Raw genomic sequence first — 15216 nt, forward strand, 5'->3', positions numbered from 1 at the left:
GCAACTAATGAAGCATCGAACTTTACATCGGAATCCGGGGATGTACTGTATGGTGATTAACGTAATATAATTTAAAAAATCATTAAAAAAAATAAAAAATAAAAATAAATTAATTTTCACTATAGTAGTTAAAATACTAGATTTTGTTTCTGTTTGAAGTTATGCACACACACTACAAACACACTCCACAACATAGTAGTTTCAACTTCAGCTGAGAAGTACTATCTGAGAAAACTGTTTAAAAGTACAGAGAAGGTAATACCTTGTATTATTGCACTTCACAGACAACTGCATTTTTTACAAACTGGAAGGTCTATGGCAAGCCTGTGGCAAGCAAGTCTATCAGTGCCATTTTCCCAACATTTGCTCACTTCCTCTCTCTGTGTCACGTTTTGGTAATTCTTGAAGGGGATTAAAAGTGCTATTCCAGTGAACACACAAATCAGAAAGTGAAACAGCCTTACTGCTGATATGGAGAAAGTCTGAGCAGTATGAACAGAACAAACCAGCCACAACATTCCTTAAACCAATCTAATCCAGAGCAAGGTCCTAACTCTCTTCAATTCTATGAAGACTGACAAAGGTGAGGAAACTGCAGAAGTAAAGTCTGAAGCTAGCAGAGGTTGGTTCGTGAGGTTTAAGGAAAGAAGCTGTCTCCACAGCATCAAAGTACAAGGTGAAGCAACAGTGTGATACAGAAGTTGCAGCAAGTTATCCGGAAGAGCCACAGCTAAGGTAATTAATGAAGGTGGCAATGCTAAACAGCAGACTTTCAATGCAGATGAAACAGCCTACTACTGGAAGAAGATGCCATCTAGGACTTCTCACAGTTAGAGACAAACCAATGCCTAGCTTCAAAGCTTCAAAGGGCAGGCTGACCCTCTTGTAAGATGTTAATGCAGTTGGGGACTAAGCTGAAGCCAATGCTCATTGACCACTGTAAAAATCCTGGGGCACTTAAGAACTTTGCTACACCATGCCAACTCTGCATGTGCTCTATAAATGGAACAACGAAGCCTGGGTGACAGCACTTCTGTTCACGGCACGGTTTACGGACTACTTGAAATCCACTGCTGAAACCCACTACTCAGAAAAAAAGATTCCTTTCAAAATAGGACTGCTCATTGACAATGCACCCAAGGGCTCTTGCGGAAATGTACAATGAGATTAATGTTGTTTTCGTACCTGCTAACACAATATCCATTCTGTAGCCCATGGATCAAGGACTACTTTCGACTTTCAAGTCTTATTATTTAAGAAACATAATCCCTAAGACTATCACTGCCATAGATGACTCTTCTGGTGGATCTGGGCAAAGTCAATTGAAAACCTTCTTGAGAGAATTCACCATTCTAGATGCCATTAAGAACATCCTTGATTCATGGGTAGATATCAAAATACCAACAGGAATTTGGAAGAAGCTGACTCCGATCCTCATGGATGCTTTTCAGGGGTCGAAGACTTCAGTGGAGGAAGTAACTGCAGATGTGGTGGGAGTAGTAAGAGAACGAGAACTGAAGATGTGACCGAATTGCTTCAATCTCAGGACAAAACTAAACAGATGAGGAGTTGGTTCTTAGAGATAAGAAAACTGTTTCCTGAGATGGAACCCACTCATGGCGAAATACTGTGAAGACTGTTGAAATGACAACAAAGGATTTATAATATTCCATAAACTTAGTTGATAAAGCAGCAGGAGGGTTTGAGGATAAACTCCAGTTCTGAAAGAAGTCCTACTGTGGGTAAAATGCCATCAAATAGCATCAAGTGTTACAGAGAAATTTTTTAGAGTCGATTGATGTGGCAAACTTCACTGTTGCCTTATTTTAAGCAACCGCCACGGCCACCCAACCCTCAGCAACCACCACCCGGATCAGTCAGCGGCCATTAGCACAGAGGCAGGACCCTGTAGCAGGAAAAGATTACAATTTACTGAAAGCTCAATGACAGCTAGTATTTTTTAACAATAAGGCATTTTTTAATTAAGCTATGTACATTTTTTTTACATAATACTATTACTGCACACTTAGTAAACTATAGTATATTGTAAATATAACTTCTATATGCACTGGAAAACCAAAAATTCATTTGACTCGCTTCACTGTGATATTCACTTTATTGCAGTGGTCTGGAGATCAACCCAGAATATCTCCGACATATGCCTATACCGGTGCCAGGGTCCCACCGTCACAGATTCTGAACCAGCAGATCAGAAGCTGGAGTTAAGCACCTGCAAGGTACTAGACCCAAGGTGATTCTCATAGGCAGGCAGGATTGAGAGCCACTGACTTAAAGACTTCTCCACAAAGTCTACACATGACAGTCAAAAGAGCTCACAAAAAGTTCAGTATGTATCAAACTGTGCTTACGAAGATTATGACAAGGTCCTTCTGATTTTAAAAAATAATTTAAACAGATCACCAGTTCTTCAAAAATTTGTACTGTGGACAGAACCTAAGCTGGTCTGCCTTTGTTTTGGGAAACGTATTCTATGTAATACTACAAACAAGAGTTCAGTCTAATATTTAAAATGCTGACACATGCCGATGGCCAACAATACAGTGAAAAGTCTTCTTCCCACCAAAGATCTTCAGATTCCCCCTGCCCAGAGGCAATCAATATTAACTTCTTGGGTATCTTTTTAGGCATGTGTGTATGTATACTGAGAATACATATCTACCACCCACACACTTTTCTTTCATACAAACAAGAGCATACTGCAGGTATTCTGTGTTATTTTTTAATTTACCAATACATCAGAAATCATTCCGTACCAGCACATTTGATCTATTTTCATCCTAATGGCTGTGTAACGGTATCACTGCAAGGACAGACCATTTCTATTTAACTACTATGAATAATGCCATAATAAACATCCTTTTTATATATCTCTGTATGCTTAGGGAAATAAGTATATATTCCTAGCCATGGAATTTCCAAGTCAAAAGATAGAAGAATTTTAACTGTGATACTGAGAATTTGCCCTTCTAATAGGCTGTACCAGTTATTTATTCTCCCACATTTTCATGCCTATAGTATATGAGAATGCTTACTTCTCCTAAATACAATGACGTCTTTTTTTTTTTTGCTTTTACTCCCCTGTTAAGTGAAAAATGGTATCCTGTCATTTTATTTTTAAAACTCTAAGAAATACTGTGCATCTTTTCATGTTCAGAAGTAATTTTTTAAAAACTTTTTTCTGTGGAGTGCCAGTTCATTTCTTTTGTAATTTACACATTTTTCCAGTGAGTTAACTTTTTCTTCTTGATTTATAAAAGTTCCTTGCATAGTAAGGACTTTGGCCCTTTTTACTTTATACATGTTGCAAACACATCCAAGAAAAATATGAAGAGGTTTATTATATCAGTATGTTTTAAAGACAGTCAAACTCAAGATAAAGATGGAAGAGATGGTGGTAAGGCGGTGAACTGGTATAATACCTCTGAAGCAAAATATGGCAGTATACACCGAGTATTTACCTTTAAATATTTATAACTTTGTCTAAGTAAAAGTAACCAAAATTATGAACAAATTAAAAAAAGAATCTAAATACCCATTATATAAAAATGTTATGTCCATAGCATAGAATGTTATGTAGCCAATTTAAACTGTTTTTTCAAAAAAAATTTTAAGTGATGGGAAAATACTCACAACACATTAAATGAAAAGAAGAAAGAGAAGGAACTGTATCTACGACAGACTCCAATCTTATTTAAATGTATGTGTATATAGGAAAAAGATGGAAAAGAAAATACACCAAGACATTATTAATGACTCTCTCTGGGGAGTGTGATTATCAATGATTTTTTTTCTTTACAATTCTATTTTGTAACATTTCTATGATGAGTATATAATTTTTAACATATAAAATTTACCATTCTATTTGTAAGCGTACAGTGGCATTAAGTACATTCATACTGTTGTGCAACCATCACCACCAACTCCAGAACATTTTTACCTTCCCCAACAGATACTGTACCCATTTAACACTAATTCCCTGTTTTGCCCCACCTTCCAGGCACACATTTTCATAATCAGAAAAAGCTATACCAATTTCTCTTACATCTCCTTTTTACTTTTACTTGTATCATAAGCCTGTATTGGTATTATTGCTCCGATTCTTAGCAGATAATGCAAACAGCAAAACACAATGGAGTAAACCACTCCCACTGACTGACAGAGCATGCAAGTTCCTCTAGGCCATTGCTTCTTAGCTTCCTTTCTGTCCCAATATATCTAAGGGTTACTGTGACCTACCATTATTAACAATGGTTCATTAAATCAGTGACTCATACTAAATGGGAGATGGGGAAACAGTGTAAGAAATGGGGGAGGGGAGCACATAATTTTTATCCCCCAAACACATACAAGGTAATTAGAATGTCAACATTACTATCAGTACCACTCAACATTTATGATTTCTGCACCAATGAAACAAACAATACTAACACTACAGCCTATGAGGAATATATCATATGGATCTCTTTATAAACAGTACAACCTAAAATAATAGAAATCTTCAATAATAAGGATGCTAGAAAAATTCTTTCAAATGGCCATTGTCTGTAGAACTTTCAAAACAGCATGAAATTTAACTGAATTTTAAAAAAATTTAAAGGACCCCAATACAAATACACTTATTATTTATGGTAATTGTTTGGACATAGGGTAATCAATACTCCAAACTCACCCTTGACAAAAACAGCCCACACTCACTAGAATTCAAATGTCCACAGAACACAATTTTTTTTTAAATTGATATAATGCTAGCACCTACAGTAGTTTCTAGTACAATAACCGGTGATCAGTAAATATTTTTGAACCTACTGTCATTCAATGCCTATCACTAAAAACAAGATGTAATAATCAACTTAGCTGCCTAGTTTCAGAGAGTTTTAAGAATAAATAGGACTCTAAACAACCAACTTTAGTCATTTAGTCATAAATGCTGAGAAATTAATTACATGAAGGAAAAGTAACTAAGATAAGATATAAATCACAAACACAGGGCACTCTATATTGGCAAAATAAATCATAAGTATTAGAAATCTTAGCACCTTAAAATTTATACTACATTTATATAGGTATCTCTAAGTCAGCTTCAGATCTTAAGTCAAAGGTTAAAACCTTTTCAACATACAAAATTTCTAAAGCTTCACTAATGAAATTTCATAAATCTTGAAAATAACAAAAACCACAAACATATGAGTTTAAATGTTCAAAGAAAGATAACTTACATAGAAGCTTCAAACAGTCATCCTTCTTTTTTAAACGGTCTTTAATATCTCCCGACACGAGTACAGAATATGGACATGCCATTTCTTTTAAAAACCCACTTATCTCAAGCTGGAAGCTTTCTAGATCATCTCTCCCTTTAAAGAAGAAAAATCATAAAACACTTACTGAATATTTACTATATAATCTGAAACTATAAAATCTACCACTAGTTGATTTCAATTTTACATTCAATTATAAATTTTCAATTTGACATTAAATCCTTACATGTGTGACCCCAATGCTTAGGTAAAGGTGATCAAACAACTTCTACATAAATAAAGTAACACTTAAATTTAAGAACTTAAGTATCTAATCATGAGATAAATATTTTTATGTTTCAATCCCTGACGAATATTTTCCAATGGACGAAAACAGACAAACTGGAAATACCTTATGTCGGCAACTGAAATATTAAAAGCATTACTATGGCTGTAATTATTAACTGGCTTCAGAGCAAATGATCTATTTCTATTGTATTTCTACAGATTCAGATAATAAATGCAATCATCTAATTAAGCCTCATTGCTTATCTTTCTTTCATAATCATCTTATGTAGGAATTTGTGCCACATGTTTTAAATTCAGCTAATTTTACTTTGCTTCAAGTGAATTCTATTGAATGTGGCAAGAAAACAATTTAAAAGTAAGGATAGCTTCAGAAGGGAAGGCTATATTGTACCCTATCAAATGCTCAATCATAAAAAAATTTTTCATTTTAGTTCTCTATCTGAAATTCTACCAATTAAAGACCCATAAGGACTCCAGTTACCAAGACAGTAATGAATTAAATAAACATTTCTGAGGTAGCACAGGAAAGTTTTTTATGGTATTCCTATGTGAATCCATGTCCTGAGTTACAGGCTTGCTAATACAACTTTAATTACTTTAAAAAAACAAAAACAAAACCTTAATTTAAAATAAGCAGTATTCAAAAATTAAACTGTTTAATCAAATTCAGACTCTACTTTTTCTAAAGAATACTAAGGTTAAGACTGTAAACAGTCACTGTTTATAATCTTATATAAATTTAAGAACCAATTTTGAATTAATATAAAATTTAATCTAAAGATATTTAATATCACATACTGTAGTTCTTCATAACATTAATGATTTTTCTTCATAGACACATTGTAGGCAAAACTATAAATCATAAGCTATCATTTCACTTTACTATTACACAAAAGTAAATAAAACACAATGGCAATACCAGCTGAAGTGATACTTTCTTCCAAGTTGCACAATGATTTTATCTGAGAGCCTAACCAAACACAGAGCTCTGAAAATTCAGGTGAAGACAGTCCACCCTCTGCTGCCTTGGTAAGGGCTTGCTCTTCTAACAGCGGTCCCTTATACCTAGAAAGGAAGACATAAAAGGTTTACAAAAAACAAACAACTGATAGTACTCTATATCAAGGCCTGCTGACTACTTCTGCAAATAAAGTTTTAGTGTAACACAGCCAATAAATATATCCATTCACAGACTGTCTCTGGCTGCTTTCACACTGCAATTGCAGAGTTGATAATATGGTCAGCAAAGCCTATCATTTTTATTATTGTGTCTGTTATAGACAAAGTTTGCCAATTTCTGCCCTATATAATTGACATTTGGCTTTTTCCTTTATCATTTTTTAGTAAAATTATCAACCAATTTTAAGATAAATATTACAACACGAAGTCAAATAGAGCAGAGTCTAATAACCATATACTAGTAACAAAAATAAGAAAAAAGAACAGATGCAAATTTTAAATTAAAAAATTAAAGCTGAGGGACGCCTGGGTGGCTCAGTCAGTTAAGCATCTGTCTTCGGCTTAGGTCATAATCCCAGGGTCCTGGGATCGAGTTCCGTATCGCGCTCCTCGCTCAGCAGGGAGTCTGCTTCTCCCTCCGCCTGCTGCTCCCCCTGCTTGTGCATGCTCTCTGACAAATAAATAAAATCTTAAAAAAAATTCCTTTCCATGTGATGAAACTACCTACTCAATATACTGATAAACATTTGTTTCATTTTGCTTTCAACTTTTAGCAATTTTTCTGTTTTGATTTCATTTTAATTTTGCTTTATAATTATGTAAAACATTTACATTGTTTCAAAGTATAATTTAAAAACAAGGTACATTCAAACAAATTTAGCTTGCAATCTTAATCTTGTTCCCTCTACTCTGTTCCCCCCACCCCCATAGGTAACCATGTTTATTAGTTTGGGGTTGTCATTCATGTTTTTAAATATAAACATACATATACTTCTTTTTTTAGGTAAAGGTAGTTCTACTATACACTGTTCTATTCCTTGCTTTCAACAATACACATTCACATTACACACATACATTTACGTATACAGCAGACCCTTGAACAACACAGGGGTTAGGGGTGTCAATCCCCACGTAGTCGCCAATCTGCATATAACTTTTGACTCCTGAAAAACTTACCTACTAATATCCTACTGCTGCCTAGAAGCTTTACCGATTATATAAACAGCCAATTAACACATACTTTGTATATGTACTATAGACTGTATTCTTAATGATAAACTAAAGAAAATCATAAAAGAGTTTTACAGTACTGTACATGTTTACTGAAAAAAGTCCACATACAAATGGAGCCACATGGTTGAAACCCATGTTGTTCAAGGGTCAACTGTACTGGAGATCAGCAGAGACACCACTCAATTATTTTATAGGTGTACAGTACTCCACTGTCGGGAGTACTATGCCCCTAGTGAAGGATATTTGGGTTATCTGCAGTGTTTTGCTCTTATAAAAAAAAAAAATCTGGCAAATTTTTGCCAGCTTGTACCCGGGATAGATTTCTAGAGGTGGGACTGTTGGGCCAAAGAGTAAATGGATAAGTAACTTTGCCAGACACTATTACATACTCCTCTACAGGGGTTGTACCATCAAGATGTAAGAGCACCCATTCCCCCATAACTGACCAAAGTCGTCAAACATTTAGACTTTTGACCATCTGGTATCTCAGTATAGTTTTAATTTACATTTCTCTTAAAAGCAAAGCTGTACTTCTTTTCATATGTTTAAAGACCACTTGCATTTCTTTTTCTCTGAATTCTCTTGTCATAGCTCATGAAAGGGGAGTATTTTCAAATCCTCATTTCGCAGGTAAATTAAGGCTTAATGAGGTTAAGATACCTGCCCTAAGTAGCAGGCTAGGCACAGTAAAAAAAAGCATGCACAGATAGATACAGATATAGCTATAGATACTGATAATTATATTATTAATTCATTTAGTCTTCACAGCAATGCTCTGAAGTCGGCATGATCTTAATTCTGCAGGATCAGAAGACAGTAACTAGGTGATGACACTAGGATTTAAATCCAGAGTTGAACCCACACACTCCACACGAACTCAAAGTTCTGTCTATGCTAAAAGTTAAGCAAATAACCTGGCCAGATGACACAGCCAGGTAAAGGGAGAGCTGGGACTTGACTACTGTCTCTGCTCCTACGGGCAAGACTGATTCTTCTATATGTTACCTTTCCTCCATATCTTACAGTGCCTCTTACTGAGATTTAATAGAAAATATCAGTCTTTCCGCTTCCATCTCTACAGTAAAGAAATAATCATAAACTCTTGAATAAATTTAATTAATTCATGTCATTGGCGATAAGTTATTTTTAACTGAAGTGCCAATTATAAAATTCAATAAAATTTTTCAAATCACCAAAAATACTGAATTTAGAAGGGAAAAAACCCCACAAACCTTAATGCCTCAGCTCATCACATCAGGTAAAAATAAAAAGAAGAAAAAATGCATTTAACAAAATTGAACATCTAATAACAACCATAATTATAATGGCAAATAACACCAGAAACTGCTCTTAACACTAGGCCAGTGCTGTGTGCTTTATATATATTACCTCACTTAATTGCCACAATATCCTATAAGACAGGGATTATTATGTTCTTAGTTCATTCTAGGTATTTATATTTAATTAGGAAAGCGCTACTTTTATTCCAAACACTGGGGACACCTCCCCTAGGCCTGGACTCCCCCAGGGCCATCTATATGAGAACCACAGCTGCTGGTCTGACACTGCTTCAGGCTCTTGGTGATCCAAATCTTCAATCCACTAGGGCTATTGGCAGACCCCCCCAAAGACACAGCCGGTGCCTAATTTATCTTCTCTTTTCCATCAGCCAACATACAAAATGACACCCTTTCCTTCCCCCTGTCATTTATATACCCTACCGGCTTGCCTCTGATCCAGCTCTCCACTTTCTGACCCAAACTCTTCTGCTATGTTTCATCTATAAACAACAACTTTCCTAGACTGATAATCAGAAAGGTCACCTCTACCACCTCTAGCTTTTGTGATTTTACTCTCTGAAGTTCTTCAAGGGCAGATGGTAGGGTTTTTTGCCCTCCTTGCTTCCCAAAACAGCATCCTTATCACTGCTCCCCCACCATCTTATAAATACCTCCTTCTCTCTTTAGCTCAGGCCAGTCAAATTTGCCACTCTCCCTCCTGTGGTTTTCACCTATTAATTCATTGGACACTCCCCAAAATTCCCTGTGCTCAGTTTTCCTCTCCATTCCTATTTCTGCCATTTGCCTGTATACATACCCTATGCAATACCCTGAGCTCTCAATTCCTGAAATTCCTCTTTTTCAGACCTTTGCCACGACATGTCAGTGAGGCACCCCTTAGATCTCCCCATCACTGGGAACTACTCTACCTCTGAAATCACTAAATCAAACATGTCACTCCCTGACCACAACCTACTACCTATCCTTTCAGCTTGCTCTTTTGACCACTCACCTATCCTTGGATCTCATCTCTACCTCCGTTCCATTGGTCACTCCATATTCTCTGTATTTCCTACCTCCCTGCTGTCTTCATTTTCTTCCCTTCCCAATCTAGATTCCAAGGTGTATTATTTCATTTTGGTGCTCAATAAACACTTACTGAAGAAATGAATCCTTGATACCATCATCCCCTTCAGCTCTAATATCCAATCACTAAGTTCTACAGTGTGCACTTTTTTCCATATCCACTTCCACTGAGTAGTCATCGATTCTTGCCCTTACTAACTAAATTCTCCAAACCATTTCCATCTTACCGAAGTAACTTTTCAAACTAGACATCTGATCTCTCCCTTTTTTATTTAAAATCCTTTAGTCATGCCCCACTGCTGTTATGACAAAGAACAAAATCCACAAGGCAGCCTAAAAGGTGCTGCATGCCTTGGTCCTCCCCTAACTCCTCCATCAAATCTTCCACAGTCTTGGCCATGCTCTCTGCTCAACAGCCACATGGGCCTCCTTCCAGTTATTCTCATACAGCAAGGTCCTTTCCACTTTAAGAGCTTTCATATTTTGTTCTCACTTTAAGGACACCCTCATCCTTCTTTCCTATCAACCTCACCTCGTTTACTCTTGTCCACCTCCTGTCCTATCCTCACAGAGGTCCTCCTGTCATGTCATGTCACCCTGCTCTTTTCCTTTAAAGAGCTTATTACGATTTATGATGTTTGTGTGATCACGTCTGTTTCTCCACTGGACTGTAAGCTTCACAGGTACAGGGATCAATTCTCCTTTGCTCACCAAGGACTTCTCAGAACAGTGTTCACATACAGTTGTGCTCAATAAATAACTGAAATAAACTTCCATAATGCTGATTCTCAACTAGGCTGTGAAGCTTTTTAAAAATATGTATGCCACACTGCACCCTTGAAGATCATGATCTAGTCAATATGGTACAGAACATACTGGAACACTTTATTTCACAAGCTCCATACGTGACTCTGATGCAAAACCAGGGCTGAGATCCACTCTACAAAATCATAAGATGGTCAGAACTAAAAAAAGACTTCTGAAATCATGTGCTCCAGCCTCCTCTTTTCAGATGAGGAAACAAAGTTATTCCCACCATTTCATGTATATCACTGAACTCTTCTTTCACATAGATTTTCCTTTTTATTTCCTCCCTTTAATTTCCAATTTTACCTGACAAACTAAAGTACTTTCACTAATATCTTAAATGTTTCATTTGCAACAGAAAATGCATTACTCACAATCTTAGAACAGTGTTCAATTATAACCACATATTTTAAGTAAATACTACTTTCCACATTTCATTATCATTGTAAGAAAAATCAAACTTCAAAATTTTGTCCTCAGTTACTCCAGGAAAAATCGATTCTGAAGATATCAACTGTTTTACTTTCCATACTGGATCATCTGAAACTAATTTTCCTTGGTAAAAAGCAAGATTATAGCAAAGTTCATTTTTCAAAACACCTATAACAGAAACAAATTCGGGGCACCTGAATGGCACAGTTGGTTAATCATCTAACTCCTGGTTTCGGCTCACGTGGTGACCTCAGGGTCATGAGATTGAGCCCCTCAAGAGGGTTTGTGCTCAGGGCATTGTCTGCTTAAGTTTCTCTCTCCCTCTGCTTCTCCACCACCACCCTCTCTAAAATAAATAAATAAATAAATCTTTTTTGGGGGGGCAAATTCAAGGAATGAAGGAAGAGAAAAAAGCACTGACTTTCTCATTTTCATAAACTATTGAATCATATTATTTTTATCTGGAGAACCTGGGATCTCAAACTATTTGGTATCTACCCACTTCTAAGTATTTTAACTTCTTGTTTTGCTTACCTCCCTAACCAAGTTAGGTGGAAATTTCCAAGAGATTTCACAGAATAAAAATGGCCCTTAAATAATCACTGGCTCAGTTATTTCATTTGACAAACATTTATCCTGGATCTGTTTACTAAGTTCAAGGCTCTGTAACATCGCAAAGTAGGTATTACTGGGGTCCAAAAGAAGCAACTGATAGAAGAGCCAAGCGCAGCCATAGAAAAAAATAAAGTGGGGTGGGGGTTTCAAGTTTCACAATAGAACTGCAAAAGCACAGCCTATCCCATTCAAGAAACTCCAGCATGTGGCAAGGCAAACAATTGTGCTGATGGCTCCAATCTCTTTAAGTAACGTGTATTTTTTTATCCTAAACTATCTGGCCCTACGTCTATCTCTATGCACTCTCTTCTTTGAACTTCTCCTCATTCACCCATTCATTCAACCGTTATTTATTCTGCCAGACCCCACTGTAGGATGTTGCTGGGAACAAGTCAGGTAAGGCACCTTATTTCCGGGAGTTGCGGGGTAAGGGGGCAGTGCAAGAGAGGCTAAATAAATACAGAGGACAAGACAGTTTGGGATGACAACAGCTGTGAGTAAAAACAGGCTGGGGCTGAGGGAGACTACTTTGCATGAATTGATTCCCGGGCTCTGAAGTATTAACATCATTCCAGGAGTTCTCACAGCACTTAGCATTCTGAATTGTAAATGCCGGTAGACTCTTTGTAGCCCCCAACGACTATGTGAGCTACTAGTGATCTGAAAACTATCTTCTTCCTCTGCCTAGCACATAAATATACATTAATTAATGCACAGCACCACGGTAATGTTTAAGGAACAGATAAAACGGTTGAAATGAATGGACCCACACTTAACTTGGGACACTTTGTCCGGTCAAGAAAGCAAGAAATTCACTCCCGAGCGAATTTAAGCCACAAGTTGTACATGGCGGGTGACAAAAGTACCCAGCCACAGTCGGGGTTCCAGCATCCCCCAACCCCGGGCGCGACAACTACGTCAACAAAAACAGCACCCGCGGGGGCAGGGACACACTCCCCCGAAGCGCTGGTGCTAGCCCGGCTGCTTCGCGCCAACGCCGCGGCTCTCGGCTACGGAGTTTCGAGGCCAGGAGTTTGGAAAAGGGGGCCACGCGCCCCAGCTCTCCGGCCCTGCTCCACCCCCCCAAACGGATTTCTCTCCCGCCTCCCTCTTAACTCCGTCGGCGCCGGTGGGAGCGCGGCGGGGAAGGAGGCCTCCACCGAGATGCCGGAGCCCCGCGAAGGCCCACAGAGAAGAGACCGCAGCAGCCAAGCGGAGAAGGAGCTTACGTTTTCAGGGGAAGGGCGTCCCTGGGAATACTCACCCCAACGCCTCCAGGGTGTCCAGCACGTCCCCCTCCATCGTAGGTTCGGGACCCGACTCCGGCCCTCTCATGGTCCTTCGGCCCAAAGCTGTTCACCGCTCTAAGAAGCCCGCCGGAAACCTGCGTCACGGCGCCAAGGTTCCGGGCGGAGTCTCAGCCGGGACTGCCTAGGAAGGAGCGCCTCTGACCGGGGCGTAACCGTTCCGGCCCGAGGCAATCGCCTCGCAGTAACGAAAACCGCGTTAGATACCAATGCAAGGTTGTTAAGATAACAGTAAATTCTAGTAATAAAAAGGTTTCTTTGTGCTGGGTCTTTTCTGTGTGTTGAAATCAAGCTTAGTAAACACCGTGATTCTACCCAAGTTGTTCTCAACCTGTCAGGCTCGGGACCTCCCTTTCAAAAACAAAAGTCCTGAAATGAAATCATCATCTTGGGCTAAAATTGGTACATAATACTATATATCTATACATATGCATGGCAGTGCTCCAACTTAAATAAAGGGGAAGTAATGTATGACAATATTGTTACTGTGACACGTAGATCAACGAAGTGATCGATCGGGTGCTTGCACTTATGTGTGGAATCCTCTCGAGCACACATACAGACTTTGTATTGCTGACAGAGTATAGGGGAGTTGTATAGGAAACAAAAATACCACCGGCAGAGTAGGGTAGTTGATGTGATTTTCCAAAGTTGTGACTAACTCTCCATAAAGTTCCAAACAAAACAATATTCCTCTGTGTACTACTCATGCAGAATTCAGAATTCTATCTAAACCATGCAAAAAATATTTTAGGGTTCATATGTAAAAGAGTCAGACAGTTTTATCACTGGGCACCTGGGTGGCTCAGCCGGTTAAGGGTGGGACTCTTGATTTGGGCTCAGGTCAGGATCTCAGGGTCTTGAGACCCAGACCCGTGTACGGCTCTGCCTTGGGCGTGGAGCCTGCTTAAGATTCTCTACCTGTCTCTCCGCCCCTTCCCACCCTCCCCTCCCTAAAACAAAACAAAACAAAACAAAACAAAAACCAGCTACATCACCTACATGAATATCCAGTGAGACTACCGAAAGCTGTGCAGAAAACAACTATTGGCCGTTGTAAGGTACTGTCCCCTCCCTTGCAGAATATAGCATCCCTTGTCCCAGTTCAGTAACAGTAATGCCCTCATCTATTATTGCTACATATAAAAAGCTTACCCATAAAATTATAAAACTCTGAGGGATGCTTACCCATAAATTTGAATCCATTCAATAATGACTACACTACCATATATCCCAGGGTTAAATATAAAATTATTTGCAGTTTAATGTATCTGAATTCATCTCTAAACCAAAGAGAGAGAATGTATGTTGAGTGGTTATTGCCTCCTTCAAACAGTTGCAGAGTCACAGGAAGTACTATTCTTAGTAATCTTGGCAAAAAAGTCTTTACAAACATCAAATAGAAATGAGGTAACTGTTCTTCATTAATGTTGATCTTGAGTGTTCTGAGATTTTTTCTTTAAACAACAAAACAGGCACAGAAAAAAAAAGATAAAAATACAAGAAAAAAAAGCATAACAGATATGTGGGAAAGATAAAAGGGCAGATGCTAGAAGAGATTCTAGACTCAGTCTAAGAAGAAAAGAGATCACATTAAATGTAAATATTAGAAATGAAAAAAAAAAGACTGAAAATTAATTATCTAAGTGTGAATCTCGAGAAGCTGAAAAACAAAGCAAATTAAACACCAGAAAACAAACAGGTAGAAATAACAGCCATCTGTAGCTGACATAATTGAAATGGGAAAAAATAGAGAAAATTAAATCAAATTTGCATCTTTTTTTTGCAAAAACTATATCAACAAACCTTTAGTCAAGTTAATCAAGAAAATAAAAGACACAAATAATCAATATTCAAAATGAAAAAGGGGACATCGTTACTGTTCATGAGACATTAATAAGAGGATGTTAGGAACAACTTTATGCAATAAAT

General features: G+C 37.8%; 1 protein-coding gene across 1 annotated transcript in view; it reads right to left on the minus strand.

The window, feature by feature from the left end:
* The window catches only part of FAM98B (family with sequence similarity 98 member B), a 37483-nt gene extending 24093 nt beyond the window's left edge, over nucleotides 1-13390 (minus strand). Inside the window, 3 exon segments of the mRNA XM_011227791.3 lie at nucleotides 5238-5372; nucleotides 6484-6629; nucleotides 13242-13390. Coding sequence (XP_011226093.3) covers nucleotides 5238-5372; nucleotides 6484-6629; nucleotides 13242-13312 — 352 coding nt within the window. The 5' untranslated portion in view covers nucleotides 13313-13390.
* Between the last annotated feature and the right edge of the window lie 1826 nt (nucleotides 13391-15216).

The sequence above is a fragment of the Ailuropoda melanoleuca genome, chromosome 5, assembly GCF_002007445.2.
Source record: "Ailuropoda melanoleuca isolate Jingjing chromosome 5, ASM200744v2, whole genome shotgun sequence".
NCBI classification, from domain to species: Eukaryota; Metazoa; Chordata; class Mammalia; order Carnivora; family Ursidae; genus Ailuropoda; species Ailuropoda melanoleuca.